This window comes from Chanodichthys erythropterus, chromosome 24 (genome assembly GCF_024489055.1).
Source record: "Chanodichthys erythropterus isolate Z2021 chromosome 24, ASM2448905v1, whole genome shotgun sequence".
Taxonomy (NCBI): Eukaryota; Metazoa; Chordata; class Actinopteri; order Cypriniformes; family Xenocyprididae; genus Chanodichthys; species Chanodichthys erythropterus.
In genome coordinates this window covers 26,551,522-26,571,877 of record NC_090244.1, presented here as the reverse complement: position 1 = coordinate 26,571,877, position 20,356 = coordinate 26,551,522, and the positions used below count along the sequence as shown (strand labels likewise).

General features: G+C 36.1%; 1 protein-coding gene across 1 annotated transcript; it reads left to right on the top strand.

Annotated features, from left to right (window-relative positions):
* Positions 1-53: 53 nt before the first annotated feature.
* vps4a (vacuolar protein sorting 4 homolog A) lies at positions 54-19,355 on the top strand. The gene is made up of 11 exons (XM_067380126.1): positions 54-231; positions 4,973-5,084; positions 5,898-6,042; positions 6,131-6,192; positions 6,284-6,403; positions 8,158-8,314; positions 8,395-8,543; positions 14,159-14,240; positions 14,335-14,554; positions 15,004-15,144; positions 17,721-19,355. Exons 1-11 carry the CDS (start codon positions 211-213, stop codon positions 17,820-17,822), a joined length of 1,311 nt encoding a protein of 436 aa, XP_067236227.1. The 5' UTR covers positions 54-210; the 3' UTR covers positions 17,823-19,355.
* Positions 19,356-20,356: the final 1,001 nt, after the last annotated feature.

The window sequence follows — 20,356 nt, the reverse complement described above, 5'->3', positions numbered from 1 at the left end:
AACTAATGTGTTCAGCTTGTTTCCGGCGGACAGAAAAGTAGTGAACACTGGGGGGTAGCAACATCCGTTTCTATGCTTGCTTATATCACATTATATGAACCTTTATTAAATTAACTATTTTACTGTTGTCGTTATTTAACGAGCAATTTGAATATATTATTAGTGGTAGTAATAGGGAGCTGCAGTGAAACCGCGGGCGCGTGAGATGAAATGACAACGTCAACACTGCAGGTGAGTTTATATTAGCATTAGCTCAGCATCATTATTATTTAACCATATTATTAACTGAACAAATAAACGGTAATTACTGTTAGTTCATAATTCACACACGTCAGAAGCTTTGAACAGTTGTAAAATTGATGCCAGAAATCGGCGGAGAATATGTTAAAGGGACACAAGCAACCATATAAACAAAACCTCACTTCAGTTTAGATTAATTTATAACATGATATTGAATATAAGATGCATTTTGCAGCACTGTCAAGCGAAATGTATTTGTAAGTGCATTAATGAATTGTTTTTTTGAACGGCTGATGTAGATATATTCCCAGCAGGCCTATCGATCTGTCGGTCTACAGTTTAATGACAGTAAATCAAATGTACACAGTATATGTAATTGCTGAAATTAAGCATTTATACAATATTCACTCCGAGAAAAAATGAAGGGAAAATATTTTTTAATACAATCTACAAAGCTGTTGTATAATTTTGACACACTCTTTTGTCTATTTGTAAATGGCCAAATACTGTATAAAGGGTAAACAATTTAAGTTAGATGTACACATAATTGCTGAAATTCTTGTTTTACTCAATATGTACACAGAATTCCTTTTCAAAAATGTTGAATTTTGCAAAATTTGCTATTAGTTTGAGGACTAAGACAAAAAGCTGTGTGAGTATTACTCCCAAATGTACTGAAAATACCTGAATATCCTTAATGTTTCTGAATTAGAATAGACTTTACTTATTTAGACATGGGTCTGTTCATTAATTTGACCATTTTTGTGTCCAAAACACAATTATGTTTGATTCTGAAGAGGAACATCTGATAAACAATGTTTAACCAAAACAATTGCATAATTATACAATTGTATATTAGACCCCAAAAATTGACCCACAGGATAAAAAGTCATTTTTGAAATTTAACAAAAGAGCCACGTGTTACTTATTCTGAAAGGCACAATATGTACAATTTTTGCATTCAAATATCCAAAAACCACTAGAACAATGTTATATATTTTGTTGATTGGTGTGCCTACATTATACCAAATGCTTCAGAGAAGTTTTTTAGCTTTTAGTATGAATATGTTAGCCTTAATGTTATGAATAAGCTGGTGTGTTCCAAAAAAATGACAAAATTCACATTTAGGAGATATAAGCATTCAAAACTTAGTCTCTCACTTCCACTAAAATGGGTCACGGATTTTCATGACATCACATCGCACTACAGCTTCTCATCAAATCTTCTGTCCAATCAAATGCACTCTAGAATCTGAAGTCCCGCCTCCTTCTACACGCGAAATCTGTCATTTGTTCACACATTTACTAGTTTCTACAAGGTGAATGGCACATAATGATTCAGACAGTGTAAATATGCTTTCCTTTGATGCAAATGAAGTCTGCTTTCGCGTTAGTGTCACATGAACCGCTGCAACGCGGGCAGCACAGTCTGCTCCGGCCCAGAGACACGAGAGCACAGAGCGGATCATATGCACGAGACGGCACAGACCACAAAAGATATCAAACCCATTTGAATTCTGCACAGAATGCTGTATATAAGCTATATAAAGGACATTATGAGGAGAGATGGTTAGAGATTAGAAGGAAACTGAGGTTTTACAGAGTCTTAACAGCTCTGGCTGAGCTGTAACATAAACAAAACGCTATTGGCAATTAAAAAAAAAGGGGCGGAGCTGTTCAATATATTGCCCTTGTCTTCCTGTTTCAGTTGAAAATTCCGTCAACACATTGAATAATGTTGCGTCTTCCAAGACTCTTATGTGGGCCTTTAAATCCAGAGAAATAAGCAATTGTAACCAGGACTCAGGACATGTCCGTGTGTCGCTTATCAAAGACATCATACCTGCGTTACCCTCGGTTTCCGGTTTTATTTTGTAGAAACCATGGAAACACAAAAACCGCTTAAATATATTATGTTTTATATTAGACAGATGAGCGACTGTTTGGATACATTCATGGACAGAAAACTAATCATGTTATATAGCTCAACACAGTAAGTCTTATTGTTTAAATCTCATATTCTTGATTTACCTCGAGTACTATGTTTTAACATGCCTGATATCGATCTAGTTTACTGCATTGTGCAACAAGTGTCTCACAGCAGCCACTGAGCGAACTCACATAGTAGCATTATAACAACTTTCAACACACAAATGTATCTAATATGATAAACAGTGCTGCGTTACCCCACATACGAATGACTGGAAGAAGCGCAAGGCATAATAAAAGTCCTGCTGCTCTCGAGGCGTGTTGCACTCGTCTCTTATTAGCTCTTATATCGCTCCAGTGGCCTTGTTCATCTCCTGCAGCACTCGCCCTTCTCTGCTTCATACTACAGTAATGTTAGTAATCTTATCCATGAACATGATTTCTGCCCGTCCCGTCCTGATTCTTTTCAACCGGCTGTAGACGTGAAGACAACACCTCCCATGATTCCGTGAAATCAAGGCGCCATCAAGCTACACATTTGTTTTGAATGAGTTGACCTCTAGGGGCGAAAAATGTGCATATTGTAGTTTTAAAAAAGTGTATTTTTGGACTAAAAATTCAAGATCTTTTACATCATTGTTTTTGTAAAAATTGAAGATATATTTCCAATTTCAACAGAATTTGGACTGTAGGCCTTTGTTTTGTTGGAAAATAACAGCACAAATACTATCTGGTCTTTAGCCAATAAAAATGTGTAAAATTGACAAACTTTAACATGTAGCCTCACAAAGAGCCTCATATCTTTGGGATTTAAAGGGGGGGAGGGGGGATCACACACAGTTTCTGCCAATCTCATGTTAATCTTGAGTACCTATAGAGTATGAGTGCATCCTTCATATCTCCAAAAAGTCTTTAGTTTTATCATATTTATAAAAGATACATACGCTGTACTGAGTCTTTCCGAAAACAGCCGAGCACCTGGAGGCGTGCCGTGTGAGCAGAGCTAACGAGTGACGAGCATGCGCAGCTTTTGAGTAGAGATCATCTGCAAGCTATCAATGGTCAGCTAAACAGATGTATTTAAACACACAGCACACCATCACATTATCCATGGATAACTTATGAACCACTATAATGAATATAGCGTATAGTGAATGATGAATTTACGAATTCACTACATTCATGTTGTTTACATTATATGCACTTAGGCGCATATTGCCAAAAAAACAGACATTTGAAGCAGTTTTACTCACCACCTGCTGCGACTTATGACCGGGATCATTATCGCTGTGACCGCTCCATCTTTCAGTTTCAAACGCTCTATAAATCCAGTGCAGAACTGGGCCTTTTTTATGAAACCATAAGCACTGATCCCGAGGGCTTGAAATACTCAAAATACTGTCATTGGTCCAACACATGTTTTGAAACTTTGGCACACCAGTTTTCTTTTAATATACTTATAAGCTTTCTTTACAGTCAAATTAATACTGCAAAGACCGAAAGTCTTTTTTTAAAACTCTACTCTTGCTTTAAATATTAAAGGGGACCTGCATTCACTTGTATAAGGTGTCCACAATGTGTCAACCAGCCTATAATGTTAAAAAAAAACACCCACTCCTTTATTATAATCCCCATACACAGTCTCTCCGAATGTGTGGTTCCAGATTTCCCCCTACTCTTTCGTAAGAGTATGGTGAAGCCCTGCCCATGACTGGTGACGATCTGCCCTATTAGCATAGACACCGCCCTGAGTGAACCACAGCATTACTGTTTCCTCGCTTTAGCAGCTGGAGATGTACAATGTTTGCGCAAAAAAAACATTACAATTGTTCTGTTATTGGATGTGCCAATGAACATAAGAGTTACTGAGGACCCCATGGTTCAATTTAATTTATGAAGAAAATGTGCAGAAGAAAGTCGATAAAGTGTTATATATTTGCGCAAATCATTTTACACCAGACTGCTTCACAAACGAGGGTCAAATCAATGCACAAAAGATTAACATGACGGCACATGCTAGTGGATGAGTTGAATCAACTCCACAGCAACTACATAAATTTATCCACTAACCATTCAGAAACACCCAGTTTCATTCTAAAAGTTTTAACTTCTTCCTGAGTCTCTCCATACATTGAACAATGTAAGGCTGAACACCGTTACTGACAAATCCTCATTTTGGCTGCGTGAGATTCTCCAGCTTTGTTGTTGTTGATCAACCGAAGCATGAGCTGTTAAAGCTCCGCCCTCTTCTGGAAAGGGGGCCGGGAGCAGCAGCTCATTTGCATTTAAAGGGACACACACAAAAGATGTATTTTTGCTCACACCCAAATAAGAGCGAATTTGACAAGCTATAATAAATGATCTGTGGGGTATTTTGAGCTGAAACTTCACAGACACATTCTGGAGACACCAGAGACTTATGCTACCTTCACATGCTCTTGGAATTATCGTAAATATGAGTTTCCTAGGGAAAAACTGCACATGAATGCCCTCCCATTTCTAAACCTGAATGCAATGAGCTCGTAATCACGACTTCAGAAGTGGAAATGATCACATTTCGTATAGCACGTGAAGGCAGCATTATATTACATTTAATGAAAAACTGCATAATTGGTCTCCTTTAACTGGAAAATGTCATTTTAAACACCCTTCAAGAAAGAATAGATTTTATTAGTAAATATTTGACTTGTTTTTCTTTAATGGATCTCTGGTTGAGTTGGCCTGTAATTACCGTTTATAAATAATATTCTGCTCTGTCATTACACAGAGCCTTCAGTAACTCTACATTTCTTTTCTTGCTCAGAAAGCGATTGAGCTGGTGACTAAAGCCACAGAGGAGGACAAGGCCAAGAACTATGAGGAGGCACTGAGACTCTACCAGCATGCTGTGGAGTATTTCCTGCACGCCATCAAATGTGAGTCAGTCTTATTGGTGAACTACATCTGCTGAATGTTATTCAAAATGAAATCAAAGCAGCAGCAGCACACCAGCTCCAGACAAACAATGACACTCAAAACTGTCCTGTTACTATAGCTAATATTACCACACAGTAGGGGTGTAACAGTACATGTATTCCTCCCGAACCATCACAGTCAGACGGCAAATACAGTCAGTCACAGGTGATCCACACTCCAATCCAGAAGGGAGCACGTGTGGTAATGCAACACTGTTTGCTAACCACCACAACAGGAAAAAGCGCAGAAAAAGAAGAGACAATCTATGCATAGTAGTGCTGTCACTAACGATTATTTTGGTATTCGAGTTATTATTTTGACAATTAATTGAATAATCAGATTTTTTCTGTGGTAATAAAAATAGAAAATGCATTATGCATTATAACAAATGCCTGCAGAGGGCGCCACCGGCCTAGTGATTTATTTAATGGAATCACAACCTTTGCTATTTCACTGTCGCTATGCTATATTTTAATTTTTAATTGGTCTTAATACATCGCGCAGGCGCAGCCTTAGAAAACGGTCTAATAATGCAGTTCATGGATTCTCATCTGTGGCTTCTTTCATGGAATCTTTCGTCCAAAAAGGCTTGTGAGGGGCATTTCATGCTGACTTAATGATGGTTTAAGTTTTTTAATGAAAGTTGGATCAGAATGTAATGACATTTTCTCAATATTCTAAATGTGTAAATACAACATTTCTTACGAAAGATTTCAAGAGATAGGAGGCACCTTTGATTACAAGAGGCACCTGTGATCCTTTTTGTGTCTCAGATGAAGCACACAGTGACAAGGCAAAGGAAAGCATACGTGGGAAGTGTATGCAGTATCTGGACAGAGCCGAGAAACTCAAGGACTACTTGAAAAACAAGGACAAACAGGGCAAGAAACCAGTGAAGGAAACACAAGGCAATGACAAGTATGCTTTCATTTATTATTTGATTTGCTGGATCTTGTTGTTTAATCAAGGATAATGCATCGCTCACACTGATATTGTGTGTGTGCAGAAGTGACAGTGACAGTGAGGGAGAAAATCCAGAGAAAAAGAAACTCCAGGAGCATCTGATGGGTGAGTATGCATGTCTTGTATGTTTCATTTGTGTAAGCTCCTGCTGTTTTGATAATGACCATAATGATGAGGCGTTTGTTGATGTTTTCAGGTGCGATTGTCATGGAGAAGCCCAATGTGAGGTGGAGTGATGTGGCCGGACTGGAGGGGGCAAAAGAAGCCCTGAAGGAAGCTGTCATTCTACCCATCAAATTTCCACACCTGTTCACAGGTCAGCCTGTGTCCTAGAAATCAATTATGTAGCATTCACATGTTTTTTTTCTTAGGAGAGACCGGGGATGATTAGAAACACTTGTAAATTCTTTTTCTCTTTAAACAAAGTCCCTTTAAGACAAGTCATTTCACTCGGCGGCCATCTTTGAAACGCCTCTCGGGCATTCAAGTGCCGCTCCTATCTTTTATCTCTGAATGTGGAAACACCAAATTCTCCAAAGCTGTTTGCCAAGCTTTCGATGAAATCACCAATGAAATCTGACAACTGTATTATAAATTTTGTTTCTAAATGCTCGAATCATGACAAAAAAATGTATTTTTCAGGCTGTATCAAGCTAATGCGCATTCACAGTCATTTCGGAGGCACGCATCTGACTGTTTCTATAGGAACCGGAGCTTCTAACTGCCGTTCCAGTGACGCGATGACATTACCAATCGGCGATTGGCTCTTATTTAGAAAGTGGGACTTATTCCGCCATATTGCGCATTGCATTTTCTCCCATTCAAAACACGAGTGACGCGTCTTGTGTTATCCTATAGTCTTTGCTTAAAATCAGAGGTCTTCAGCCTCTCTCCTCTCTCTTTTTTTCTTTTTTCTTTTTCCATTCTGAAGAGCTTGATAAGCTGGTTCAGGTGTGTTTGATTGGAGCTAATCTCTGCTGGACAGTGGCGCTGCATTTGAATATGCCCCTTCCATACTATATAGTAGGCTAAAAACAGTATGTGAGTCGAGTAGTGTGTCCAAATTTATAGTATTCACAAAACAGTAGGTGAAAAAAGTACTCAGATGACCTTCTACTTCCGGCGAGATTCTGAAATGCGCATTTGATGGACACTTTGTTATTCCATGAGGCCACGGGAGAGGAATTGTGAATGGTACTGAAGCGATGCAACTGACAATGACAACATGGTGGATATAGTGCATCCGAATTTCATTCATACACTCATACATACTTTTTTAATGGTCACGAAGTAAGTTTCAAACCATATGTAGTACCTACTATAAAGTATGCGATTTCGGAGCACCATGGGTCCCCAGGAGCAGGGTTGAAGACCGCTGGTTTAAATACTTAAATGGTTCTGTTTCTGTTGGCACACATATGTACACTACCATTCAAATGTTTGGAGTCAGTAAGATTTTTTTTTAAAGACATGAATTCTTTTATTAAGCAAGGATGAAGGATGACAGTGAAGAACTGTACAAGCTGTTTTTTTTTTATTATTTTAATTCATCAAAAAATCCTGAAAAATCCTTTTTTTCCACGGTTTCCAAAAAATATCAAGCAACACAGATGTTTTCAAGTGTGACAATAATAAGAAATGCTTATTGAGCACCCAGTCAGCATTAATATGATTTCTGAAGGATCATGTGACACTGAAGACTGGAGTAATGGCTACTAAACATGCAGCTTTGCGTCACAGGAATACATAACATTTGCATAAATTACACATTAAATTACGTAACTGTTTTTACTGTATTTTTCAAATAAATGCAGGCATGATGAGCATAAGAGATTTCTTTCCTTTCAAAAACTGGAACAATCTCACCAACTCCAAACATAGTGCTTGTTTCTTATACCAAATGATGGCAGAAAGATTTGTAAGTAATCTGTGTTACAAATTAATATGTAAAAGAAAAAAAAAAAAAGAAAATTAACGTGATCATATTTAAGCTCATTATTTTAATGATTCAAGATGCTGTTTATTTAAATTTTTTTAAAGACTACAACCTGTGAATACATTTTGATGCAGGAAAGCGCACTCCATGGAGGGGCATTCTTCTGTTTGGACCCCCCGGCACAGGAAAGTCTTATCTGGCCAAAGCTGTCGCCACCGAGGCCAATAACTCCACTTTCTTCTCTGTGTCTTCCTCTGATCTCATGTCTAAGTGGCTCGGCGAGAGTGAAAAGTGAGTTTCAGTCTTTGCTCACTTTACTAACAGTCTGCGTGAGGTGCAGGACTCTTTGAATAATTTATTTTGTCTTTCAGACTGGTGAAGAATCTGTTTGATCTGGCTCGCCAGCATAAGCCGTCCATCATCTTCATAGATGAGGTGGATTCTCTCTGTGGATCCAGAAATGAGAATGAAAGTGAAGCGGCTCGGAGGATCAAGACGGAGTTCCTGGTGCAGATGCAGGGTGAGAAACCCTCAGTTTGTGAGCTGTGAAAAATGATCCAGCAGATCCAGTGGTCAAGCAGCTGTATTGCTTAGCAGTTGTCATTTCATTCGTGGGCTGTGACATGACTTACGTCATGTCTCTGGATCTATTTTTCTACTATTTAATATATTTTAAAAATACTTCAGCTACTTAAAATAACATTAAAAATGCATTGCATACAGATGTTACAAGTTTTCAATGTTTAAAGTAAAATGGCAAGATTAGTTAAAGGATTAGTTCACTTTCAAATGAAAATTAGCCCAAGCTTTACACACCCTCAAACCATCCTAGGTGTATATGACTGTCTTCTTTCTGTTGAACATAATCATCAGAGTAATACATATCCTGATGCATCTGAGCTTTATAATGGCAGTGAACAGGGGTCACGAATATGAGCTGAAGAAATTGTCTCCATCCACATCTATCCATCCATCATAAACATACTCCACACGGCTCTGGGGGCTTAATAAAGTTCTTCTGAAGTGAAGCGATGCATTTGCGTACATTAAAAAAAAAAATCCATATTTAACAAGTTATGAAGTAAAATATCTAACTTTCACCAGACTGACTTCCGTATTGAAGTTACGAAGAAATTGAAGTTAAGCTCTTTTCGTAAGTTGAATAGGGAATGTGTAGGACTTAGCGTAAGATTTTTGAACTGCAAGAGTTTTACACTTTCTTCGTACGTTGAATACAGAAGGCGGTCTGGCGGAAGCTACATATTTTACTTCATAACTTGTTAAATATGGATTTAAAAAAAAGGAAAGAAAATTACCATTTACCTTGGCATATTTGAATAACAAGAGTTCAGTACATGGAAATGACATACAGTGAGTTTCAAACTCCATTATTTCCTCCTTCTTGTGTAAATCTCATTTGTTTAAATGACCTCTGAGGAACAGGCGAATCTCAACATAACACCGACTGTTACATAACAGTCAGGATCATTAATATGTACACCCCCAATATTTGCATATGCCAGCTCATGTTCAAAGCATTACACAAGGGCAGCCAGTATTAACGTCTGGATCTGTGCACAGCTGAATCATCAGACTAGGTAAGCAAGCAAGACTAGCGAAAAATGGCAGATGGAGCAATAATAACTGACATGATCCATGATTACATGTTATTTTTAGTGATATTTGTAAATTGTCTTTCTAAATGTTTCGTTAGCATGTTGCTAATATACTGTTAAATGTGGTTAAAGTTACCATCGTTTCTCACTATATTCACGGAGACAAGACTGTCGTTATTTTCATTTTTAAACACTTGCAGTCTGTATAATTCATAAACACAACTTCATTCTTTATTGAAGTGTAGCATTAGCCGTTAACCACGGAGCACTATCAAACTCATTCAGAATCAAATGTAAACATCCAAAAAAAAAACATACTTACGCGATTACACATGCTGCATGACGAACACTTTGTAAAGATCCATTTTGAGGGTTATATTAGCTGTGTGAACTTTGTTTATAGTGTTTAAGGCAAGCGCGAGCTCTGTAGGCGGAGAGCACGAGATTTAAAGGAGCCACGTACCCTGAATTGGCGCATTTATAATGGTAGGCAGTTAAAAAAATTAATAAAAACAAAACTATGGGGTATTTTGAAAACATGTTCTTCGGCACCTTCAAGGTTGTCTACTGGCACAACCCCAGGAAAACCTGATATTAATAATTTTGTTCACGCACAGTATTCATGGTATTTGTCAAAAATACATTCTACCTTCAAAATATGTTTGAAAACTTGTATGGATCAAGAAAATATGTTATTACGTGATTACTCCACTTGACATTATTAGAGTGATTCAATTAAAACTTGTAAATGTTTTAAAAGTTTTTCTAAAACATGAAAAGACAACACGAAAGGTTACCAGTGGTCGCCAACCCGTCGATCGCGATCGACCGGTCGATCTTTATCACTGTTCCAGTAGCTCGCGAAAATAACAGAAATATGAGTACAAAAATACATTACATTTCTCCAGTCTTTGTACTGTATTTTTGTATTTATTTTTTTGTTATTTTCTGGAACTACTGGGGCAGACAGATAAAGGTAAATAGCCCACATTACGTCTGAGTTTGTAAACGGCCGTTAACAAGAGGCCAGAGACGCTGAAGACGTACGCGAAGAGGAGAAAATTCTGTAGCAGGCAGAGCAGCTCACTGTTCACGATGCTCGAAATATAGGAATAAAATATAAATATTGAATTGGGGGTGAGGGATTAGGAATTCATCTCTAAAAGGAGATCAGTCTTCAGGAAGATTTCGATGGCAATGGCATTTTATTTTCCTCTTACTTCCGAATAAAGTAGCTAATTATTAGCGCATTTTAGCTTTGTTTACAGCGGTAACCAAGGAAACGCTGTATCACTGCTGATCCATAAGCGCCACCTGCTGTCAGAGAGTGAATCTGCATCTCATTCAGCCTGCTGTTTTTTTTTTTTTCATGCCTTTTTTTTGTGTGTAGCATTTATAATTTCACAAAGATAAAGTCAGACCGTACTGTTTTTGCTTTAAATCTTGAAATTAAATCTAATTCAAATAAAAACCCTGCTGAAAAATCCAGCTAAAACCAGCCTAAGCTGGTTGACTGGTCTTAGCTGGTTTAAGATGGAAGTAGCTGGTTTTAGCTTGTCTCCCAGCCGGGCTTAGCAGGTGTTCAGCTGGTTTAAGCTGGTCAAAAGTCAAAACCCCTCTAAAACCAGCTATGACCAGGCTAGGAGACCAGTTAAAACCAGCCTGACCATTTTAGGCTGGTTTTAGCTGGATTTTTCAGGAGGGAAAACAACTGTTCATGCAACGTGCATAGCATCTTTGTTTGGATTGTGATTAAAAAGCAGTGGTTCCCTCTAATTTGAAATGGCTATATATTTTTGTTTATTATAATAATATTAATAATAAATATCTGCAACCAGTATCAGAATCGGCCAATTTGCTTGTAAAAAATAAATAAATAAAAACGCTAAATAAATCAGAATCTACATTGACCACGAAAAAAATACTAAATACAATCTGGGCTGTCTTTTTCTATGAAGTAGATCTTGTCTTTCAAAAAGGTCGAGGTCAGGGATCTTGGGCTTAAAAAGGTTGGTGACCACTGCTGTAAACTATATAGGGAACCCTTTCATTTGGTATATTACTTTAATATTATAGGTTAAAATTAACAACAGAGCCCAAACTATTATATTCAGCTGCTATTTGTTTTCAGATATAATTACTCAACTCAAATGTTCGTATACAACTCAGTTGCACATAAGGTTATCATAAACACAAATACAGTATATTCAAACATTCATATTATAAATAACAGCAAATAAGCTAATAATCTCTAATAACTCATGTTTTTTATAGCTGACTAACAACCTGAGGTAAATGCAGGGTTAAGTGACATTGTTCAGAAGCTGTTTATTGACATATTTCTGCAGTTGAAACATTAGGGGCTTTCACACCGGGTAGATCCAGGAACTTAATTCTAGGAACTAGCTACCAGGGTGGTTCCCCGAGAACTAATGGTTCCCCTTGGGTCGTTTTCCTGGTTAGAAGTAACAAAGCACAAAGTATTGTGATTATTGGAAGGGAGGCACGGTACAAATAATGTTTGGTGTAGAGAAAAACTGCGGACATGGCAATCCTGGCTTGAACTACAGGTGATTCAAATAAAGCCTGCTTTAACGTCACTTTTTTTAACTGTCAGTGCTTTAATTTCGCTTTAACTTTAACAGCACTAAATTCAACACTATAGACATTTTCTTCACATGCAGTATTAGTTGCAGTCTGACAAGTTTTTCAGCCCTCTTTTGATTGATGGCATATAATTGTCCCTGATCATCAGCTGTTTTTAAACAATATGCAGTTGGATAGTGAAAATAATTGCTTTTATTGGCTGATACAGATCAGTTCATCCAGAATTGGTGTTACACCTTTCACATTTGGGTCAGTTTTGACCCAGAAATGAAATTATGCTGATTTAGATTTAGTTGAGTTAGATTTGTTTTAAAAAATACTGTATATCACACTTTTAGGACTGAATTTTGCACATACAAAGACACTATATATAATCAAAAGATGAAATTGACATAAAGTATATCAGCTGAACTACAGTCCAAGTGGGTGTTGAGCTAAAGTTCCAAATAGTCTAAATTTGAAAAAAGAAAAGTCCACATTTCACTCTACTGCTACCAGTTGATGAAGCATGCTGATTCAGGCTGTTGGTAGAATATGAAAATTTAATTAAATTAAATACATTCCAGTGGCGTTAATACTGGTAATTATAAATTTATATGTTCTTATAAATTTCATATAATGATATATTCAAATAAAATTTCTCATGAATTTTGAAAATATATATAGTTTTGCATCTCAGTGGTTTTGCTGTAGTTCTTGTAAATGTTTAAATTTTAAAGAGCTTCTCAATGTTTTTAATTAATTCAAAATGGGGTAAATGTAGTAATAACATAGTAAAACACAGCACACTCATTAATGAGAAGTGACTGATCAGATACAGTATGGTTTTAGTTGAAAAATATTGAAGGATTAGTTCACTTTCAAATTAAATTTTCCTGATAATTTACTCACCTCCATGTCATCCAAGATGTCCATGTCCTTCTCTCTTCAATCTAAAAGAAATGAAGGTTTTTGATGAAAACATTCCAAGATTATTCTCCTTATAGTGGACTTCAAAAATTACAGTTTCAGTGCAGCTTTAAAACATTCTACACGATCCCAGACGAGGAATAACAGTCTTATCTAGAGAAACCATCACTCATTTTCTAAAAAAAATTACAAATTATATACGTTTTAACCATAAATGTTCATCTTGAACTAGCTCTCTTCTTCTTCTTCTTCATTAGAATTCCAGCAGTGTAGACACTGCTAAGTGTATTACTGCCCTCCACAGGTCAAAGTTTGAACTAAATTGTCATATACAATAAGCTAGTGCAAGTATATAACAACTAGTTCAAACTCTGACCTGTGGAGGGCATTAATACACTTAGCAGTGTCTACACTGCTGGAATTCTAATGAAGAAGAAGAAGAAGAGAGCTAGTTCAAGATGAGCATTTATAGTTAAAATGTATATAATTAAATTTTTTTTTTTTAGAAAATGAGTGATGGTTTCTCTAGATAAGACCCTTTTTTTCTCATCTGGGATCCTGTAGAACAATTTGAAGCTGCAATGAAACTAATTTTGACCTTCAACCGTCTGGAGGCCATTGAAGTCCACTATATGGAGAAAAATCCTGGAATGTTTCCATCAAAAACCTTAATTTCTTTTCGACTGAAGAAAGAAAGACATGAACATCTTGGATGACATGGGGGTGAGTAAATTATCAGGAAATTTTAATTTGAAAGTGAACTAATCCTTTAAGTTAAGACTGTTTTATAAGTTCACATTCCACCAGGTCAAAACTGTTCAGGGAATATGAAAGGTGTTTACAGTTTTTTTTTTTTTTTTTTTATATAGTAGTTAGCGCATACATTTTAAACCTAATTAAAAAAAAAATCATTAACCCATATACAGGATTTCCTCATAATCTGTTGCAAACTCATCCATGTCTTAAAATTGTTTAATGGTTTGCTGGCGTCTCTCTTTGGCAGGTGTTGGTAATAGCAGTGATGGGATATTAGTTCTCGGTGCTACTAACATTCCCTGGGTCCTTGATGCTGCTATTCGCAGGAGGTCAGTGTGATGAATGCTTTCAATGTAAAAACAAAGATCATGTTTTTAACCAAACTCTTTAATCTGCATGTTATAAAATACTCCCCATGTGCAGGTTTGAGAAGCGCATCTACATCCCACTCCCAGAGGAGCCTGCGAGATCGGCCATGTTCCGCTTACATCTAGGTAACACTCCTCACAGTCTGACGGAGGCAGACCTGCGTCAGTTGGCCCGCAAAACAGATGGATATTCTGGAGCCGATATAAGCGTCATAGTACGAGATGCTCTCATGCAGCCTGTCAGGAAAGTGCAGTCAGCCACGCACTTCAAAAAGGTAACAAGTTATCAGTGGTTTCATCAAGTGCATCAGTTATAAAACTGATTTGTTTCCGCTATAAGCAGTTCTGCAGAAGACAATAATGTTATTATTCTACTCAGTTCAAATCAGTGTTGATTCAACTCGTTCAATAACTGTCAATGTTGCAAAGTTCATTTATTAAACAACTTCAAAGGCAGCTCTACAGAAGACTGTGTCATTATCCTTCAGTTCAAAATAACTGATATATTGAATGAATCATTTGTAAATCAGAGATAACTTTCTATTGCGTATCTGGTTTGATACAGCTAATGAATTAATAACATGCAGTGTTATTACATACATTAGAGGGAAAATGGCTAACTAAAATACATAAGTGTGTAGCTTTGAAATGAAATTTTAAATTATATTTCTAGAACATTTGAGTTTGATGTTTTTTAGGGTATTTTGCTCTCTTTGCTCATCAGGTGCGAGGGCCATCTCGCAGTAACAGTTCTGTGATGGTGGATGACCTCCTGACCCCGTGTTCTCCCGGTGATCCTGATGCCATAGAGATGACCTGGATGGATGTACCAAGTGACAAACTACTGGAGCCCATAGTGTGCATGGTGAGATCAGTTACTTCTTTTCACATTTAGCATGTCTCTGAACACATGTCTAGTAGGGGTGTGACGAGATTGAGTTCACGAGAACAAGACGAGATGAGATTTTTACAGAAATCCTCAATGACAAAATACACGACTAGAAAATTAGTCTGCAGGTGCATTTGAAATGTTTGAACTATAATGAATGTCATTTCGGTTGTACTTTCTGAGTTTTATCATGAATTATCATATAAAGTAAAAGACAACAAAAGGTCTCTTCAGACCTTACTGTACATGATTTATGAGCTTCTACAACTTTTGACCTCCTAACTGAACTCCTTTCCACAAATTGATCATAGAAATAAAAACAGTATAAATAAAAATGAGTCAACCATAATTAAAGTACTCTCTCACTATTCAAAGTGCAAATAGACACCACATTTTTCTTTAAGCATGATACAGAGCTGAGAGATGGTCACAACTACACTGCCCAGCCTAAGAAAGCTTTCATATTGGGGGATATTTGCATGCATCAGGGAGCCACTTTCAAAATGCGGGGTATTGAAATCGCGTTTGAATGTGCATTCGATTTTGTGATTATGTGTACTCTGTGAATAGGGAGTGGCGGTGCTGAGAGTAAATCCTACAAGATAAGACATTTGTCAGACGCTTAGCCTCTGTTGCGCAATGAATATTCTGCCATGGTCTCATCAGTCATTTCATCACTTACTACGTACGACTCTGCAGCTCGAGTTGGATGAGCTGGATGGCATTGAAGCGACTGTTATCCAACTGAATTAAATGTTTTTTATTTCTATAAAAGAAAAACGACAGTGGAGGCGTAATGTAAACATAGGGGTGGCATATTCTATCCTAATTCTATCCTATCATGAGACAGCTTTTCACCTCGACGAGAAATCGTGTCACATTTTAATCTCACGAGATCTCGTGGCACTAGACCTCGTCATCGGTCGGTATCATTACTCCAGTCTTCAGTGTCACATGATCCTTCAGAAATCATTGTAATATGCTAATTTATTATCAATGTTGGAAACAGTTGTGCTGCTTAATATTATTTTATAACCTGTGATACTTTTTCAGGATTCTTTGATTAATAAAAAGTTAAAAAAAATCAGCATTTATTTAAAATAGAAATCTTTTGTAACAATATACACTACCGTTCAAAAGTTTGGGGTCAGTACATTTTTTTTTTTTTTTAAATTAGTACTTTTATTCAGCACGGATGTGTTAAATTGATAAAAAGTGATAGTAAATATTTATTTGGAAACACCACAACAACCAGTCAACCACCGCAACAACCCCGCTCCTGTTTATAGTTACGTTCTTTTGCACTTTTTACATTTTACATTTTGTGTATTCTTCAAAAGAAGGCCACCATTATATTTAAGGTTCTTTTTTTTGTTGTATTATAAAAAAACTAATCAACCCTGTAAAGCCTGAAATAATTAAACAGCCTAATAGTCAGAAAATAAGTAATTTTTTTGAACAGAAGTTTTTTTTTTTTTGACCTTTAGACAAAATATAAAAGAAAAATTTGCATGTTTTGTCATATATTTAATACACCAGGATTTACAATATGATATGGTGAGTATGGAGGGGAAAATTTTATTCAGAGGCCAAAACTGAGCAAAAATTGCTGCAGTTGTTATTTATATGACCAAAAATGTAAGTCAATGAGATCTTTATAACAGTACAACAGACTACTTACATAAAATGCATATAAATATAATTTGTCACTCTATATATCCTAATAATATGTCTTGGTAAGTAGATATGCTTAGTTTTATGATGAAAGCTCTATGATTTTTATTGTGGGGGGCAAAACACAATGCAATGCAATTGGCATGAGAGATGAAAGCCTGTTATAAAATATACAAAATTGATTGATAAAATATACAAACCTTTCTAAAGGGGGAGCATATACCCCCAGACCCCCCTAGAGTACCTGACAACCATGCCCCCATAGTTTCACAAAATCATTTGGGAAACACTGCAATATAACATTTTATAAAAAAAATGGAGAAAAAAAATAAAAAATAAATAAATAAATAAATGTTTGTTTTATTTGGTATTACATATGAAATAAAATGTTGAAATTATATTTTAAGTTATTATCAGTGTTCTCTTTTTAAAAATTACAGAGCCCAGTGGTTCTTGAGCTCAGAAAAGTAATAAAAATGTTAGAAGAATATTGACTGGTGTATTTTTACTGAAAAACGACACAAGAAATGGCGCAAATTTTGAGAAAAGCCGCCGCAAAATCAGTCATTTTAAGCCGCAGATATCAGAAAAAAGTCCTGCGAAATCCTGGAAGGGACTGATAAACGCATTCAAGTGGACATCTGACAATATCTTTATAAAATGTGTAAAAAAAAATAATAAAAATTCAAATCTTGTTTTTCATGCTCTAAGAGAAATAAAAACATGAAAAAAATCCTGAGGATATCATAATTCATGTATGAAAGGAATAAGATGGCAAATTTATTGCTAATTGTTGTTATTGACAAAAAAATATATACAAACACACACACACGTGCTGTTGTGTAACCGGGTTTGTTTGCATGTGTGTTTGTTTGTAGTCTGACATGCTGCGCTCGTTGGCCACCACACGCCCCACCGTCAACACAGAAGACCTGCTGAAGGTGAAGAAGTTCACAGAGGATTTTGGACAGGAGGGCTGAACCACGACACTTTCAATTCAAACATCGATTCATATGTAGCTGTCCCAACTCAACCTGGACTTTCTACTCTAAACTAACCCGCAGCAGTGAACAGCAGGAGCATGTGATCTAATCTAACATCTCTAATCACCCAGCACTACAGATTCATCCGTTTAACGTTAATCGATAGAAAAGACCGGAGCATGAAGCTTGCTTGTTTTGTTTACATTTACATGATCAAATTTGTTGAAGCGTTCATTTTATGAAATTGTTTTTCCTGTCTGCCCTTTATTCCGAATGAGCTATCAACATTACAATGAGTATTTATTTTAATTTATTCTCAATACTGTGGATTGTTTCGAGCGCTCCTCTAGTGACAGATCATTTTGAGCTTTATGAGTATGTATTGTGTCCAGCTCAGTATTTCAGCACTTTAATTTCTGAACGTGGTTTGGGTGAATCTCATCAAAACATGCCTGGGTCGTGTTTCACCCCAGAATTAAAAGGAAAGACATTTGGGAAGAATATGAAGCCTATCATTTGTGCTGATGATGATCTTTAGATTTTCTTCATGAAAAGTGTCACAATGGAAAATCTTAATATTACTAAAACAGGCTTGATTTTCTTTATTCGTGTTTTAAATAAAGAAAATCAAGCCTATTTTACAACTATTCAGATGGTTTCTCTTTTGATTCGGGTGAAGTATGCCCTGGCCGTGTATTTTGTCAAGCTCACCATCAACATTTCACTTATTTAAAGCAGATGTGTTCAAATAATGAAGTGTGTTAGACATAGCCGTCATTCATTCTGAAGAAACCCACGCTGACCTGAACTGATAAAAAATGACTTTTAAAACAATTTGTGCAGCTGTATTTACTTCAGCCAATCCAATCTGCTTAAAATGGATACACTTGATTTTCTAACAGTAGTTGTTACATTAACAATTTTGATTTAATCAAAGGATAATGTTCTCTGAATATGCTGTGTATGTATCAGACAAAAATGAAGAATGCTGTGAAGTAAATATACAAGAATTAAAGGGTTAGTTTGCCCAAAAATGAAAATTCTGTTGTTTTAAACCCATAAGACTTTTGTGAATCTTCTAAACACAAGACATTTTATTGACACCTGAGAGATTTCTATCCCTTCCAGTTAAAGTCCAGGTAACTACTGTTCCAAAAAGGTTCTAAAGGTGTCGTAAAACGAATCCTTATGAATCGAGCAGTTTAATCCAAGTCTTGTGAAGAGATATGATTGATGTATATGATGAACAGATTTAATTTTATTCCTGATGAAGACCTGACAGTTGAAACTTTGAGCTGTTAATTAATAAATGTTTTTGGAGCTGTAAACTCAGTGTGCAGACATTACTCTTTTATTTACATATACACGCATGCATAGAGTACATTACATTTGGTAAACAGGAAGCCTGTGTGTGCACAATGAAAACCAGTGAGGTTTGTTCTAGTGTGTGATGCACACACAAGCTTTTCTGTGTGTGTGACAGTCATTCTTTTATATGTAAATAAAAGCTTAAATTTGTGATCGGATCTTCATTTTATCTTTTTGTATCTTTCAAGTTTTGGTTACCTGGACTTGAAATGAAACAAGTATTCTCAGATTTCATTAAAATGTCTCGTTTTGTGTTTCTAAGATGAATGAAAATCATGAGTACATGACAGAATTTTTAGTTTGGGGTGAAATATACCTTTAAATGCGCCGTACCTATGCAGTATGCAGGTATTAATTTTATGTGGTACTTTTAACTAATTTTAATATTTCACAAAATTAACACTCGTGCTGATACTGATATTGTGCTGAATTTATCAAATGTAAAGTGCTGAGAAAAGTGCAAATGTTACAAATTATATATATATATATATATATATATATATATATATATATATATATATATATATATAAACGTGTGACATTTATACAGCATTGTGTATATACATTATATATATATATATATATACACACACACACACACATAAGGTGTGTTCCATTCGACCGCAAGTGGACTGCGAAGTGGACTTCACAGGGTATTTCAGTAGCCCCTCATTGCAGAACACGAGATCCAGAGGGCGGAGCTGAATTTTGATTGGTCGAGATTAGCTGGATTCTGATTGGTCAAGATTCCTATGGCAGTGTGTCACGTCATACCTGTTGTGTTGCGCTACCGTTTCCGCATGGAGTCGTAACAAGTTATTCTTTTAATGGAAAAACAAACTTGCTGAAAACAAACTTTATATACGTTTTAAATGGTACACTGATACATTGTATAACACTTTATTGTCTGAATGTGTACCTATAATCCTGTACTGTGGTGGGCAACAACCAAGTATTTTATTAGAATATTTGGAGAAACGTTTGCTTTTACTCCATTAGTTTATGATTAGATAGATAGATAGATAACACTTTTTACGAAATAGTTATTCTTACATGTAACAAGGAACTAGACTTTTCAGGAAAGGCGAAATGTTCTTTCTCATATATATATATATATATATATATATATATACAGCTATGGAAAAAATTCAGAGACCACTCCA

Coding starts and splice junctions, on each gene's coding strand:
- vps4a (XM_067380126.1), top strand. CDS start 211: ATGACAACGTCAACACTGCAG. Junction 8,315..8,394: donor TGGCTCGGCGAGAGTGAAAA/GTGAGTTTCAGT, acceptor TTTGTCTTTCAG/ACTGGTGAAGAATCTGTTTG. Junction 15,145..17,720: donor TGGAGCCCATAGTGTGCATG/GTGAGATCAGTT, acceptor GTTTGTTTGTAG/TCTGACATGCTGCGCTCGTT.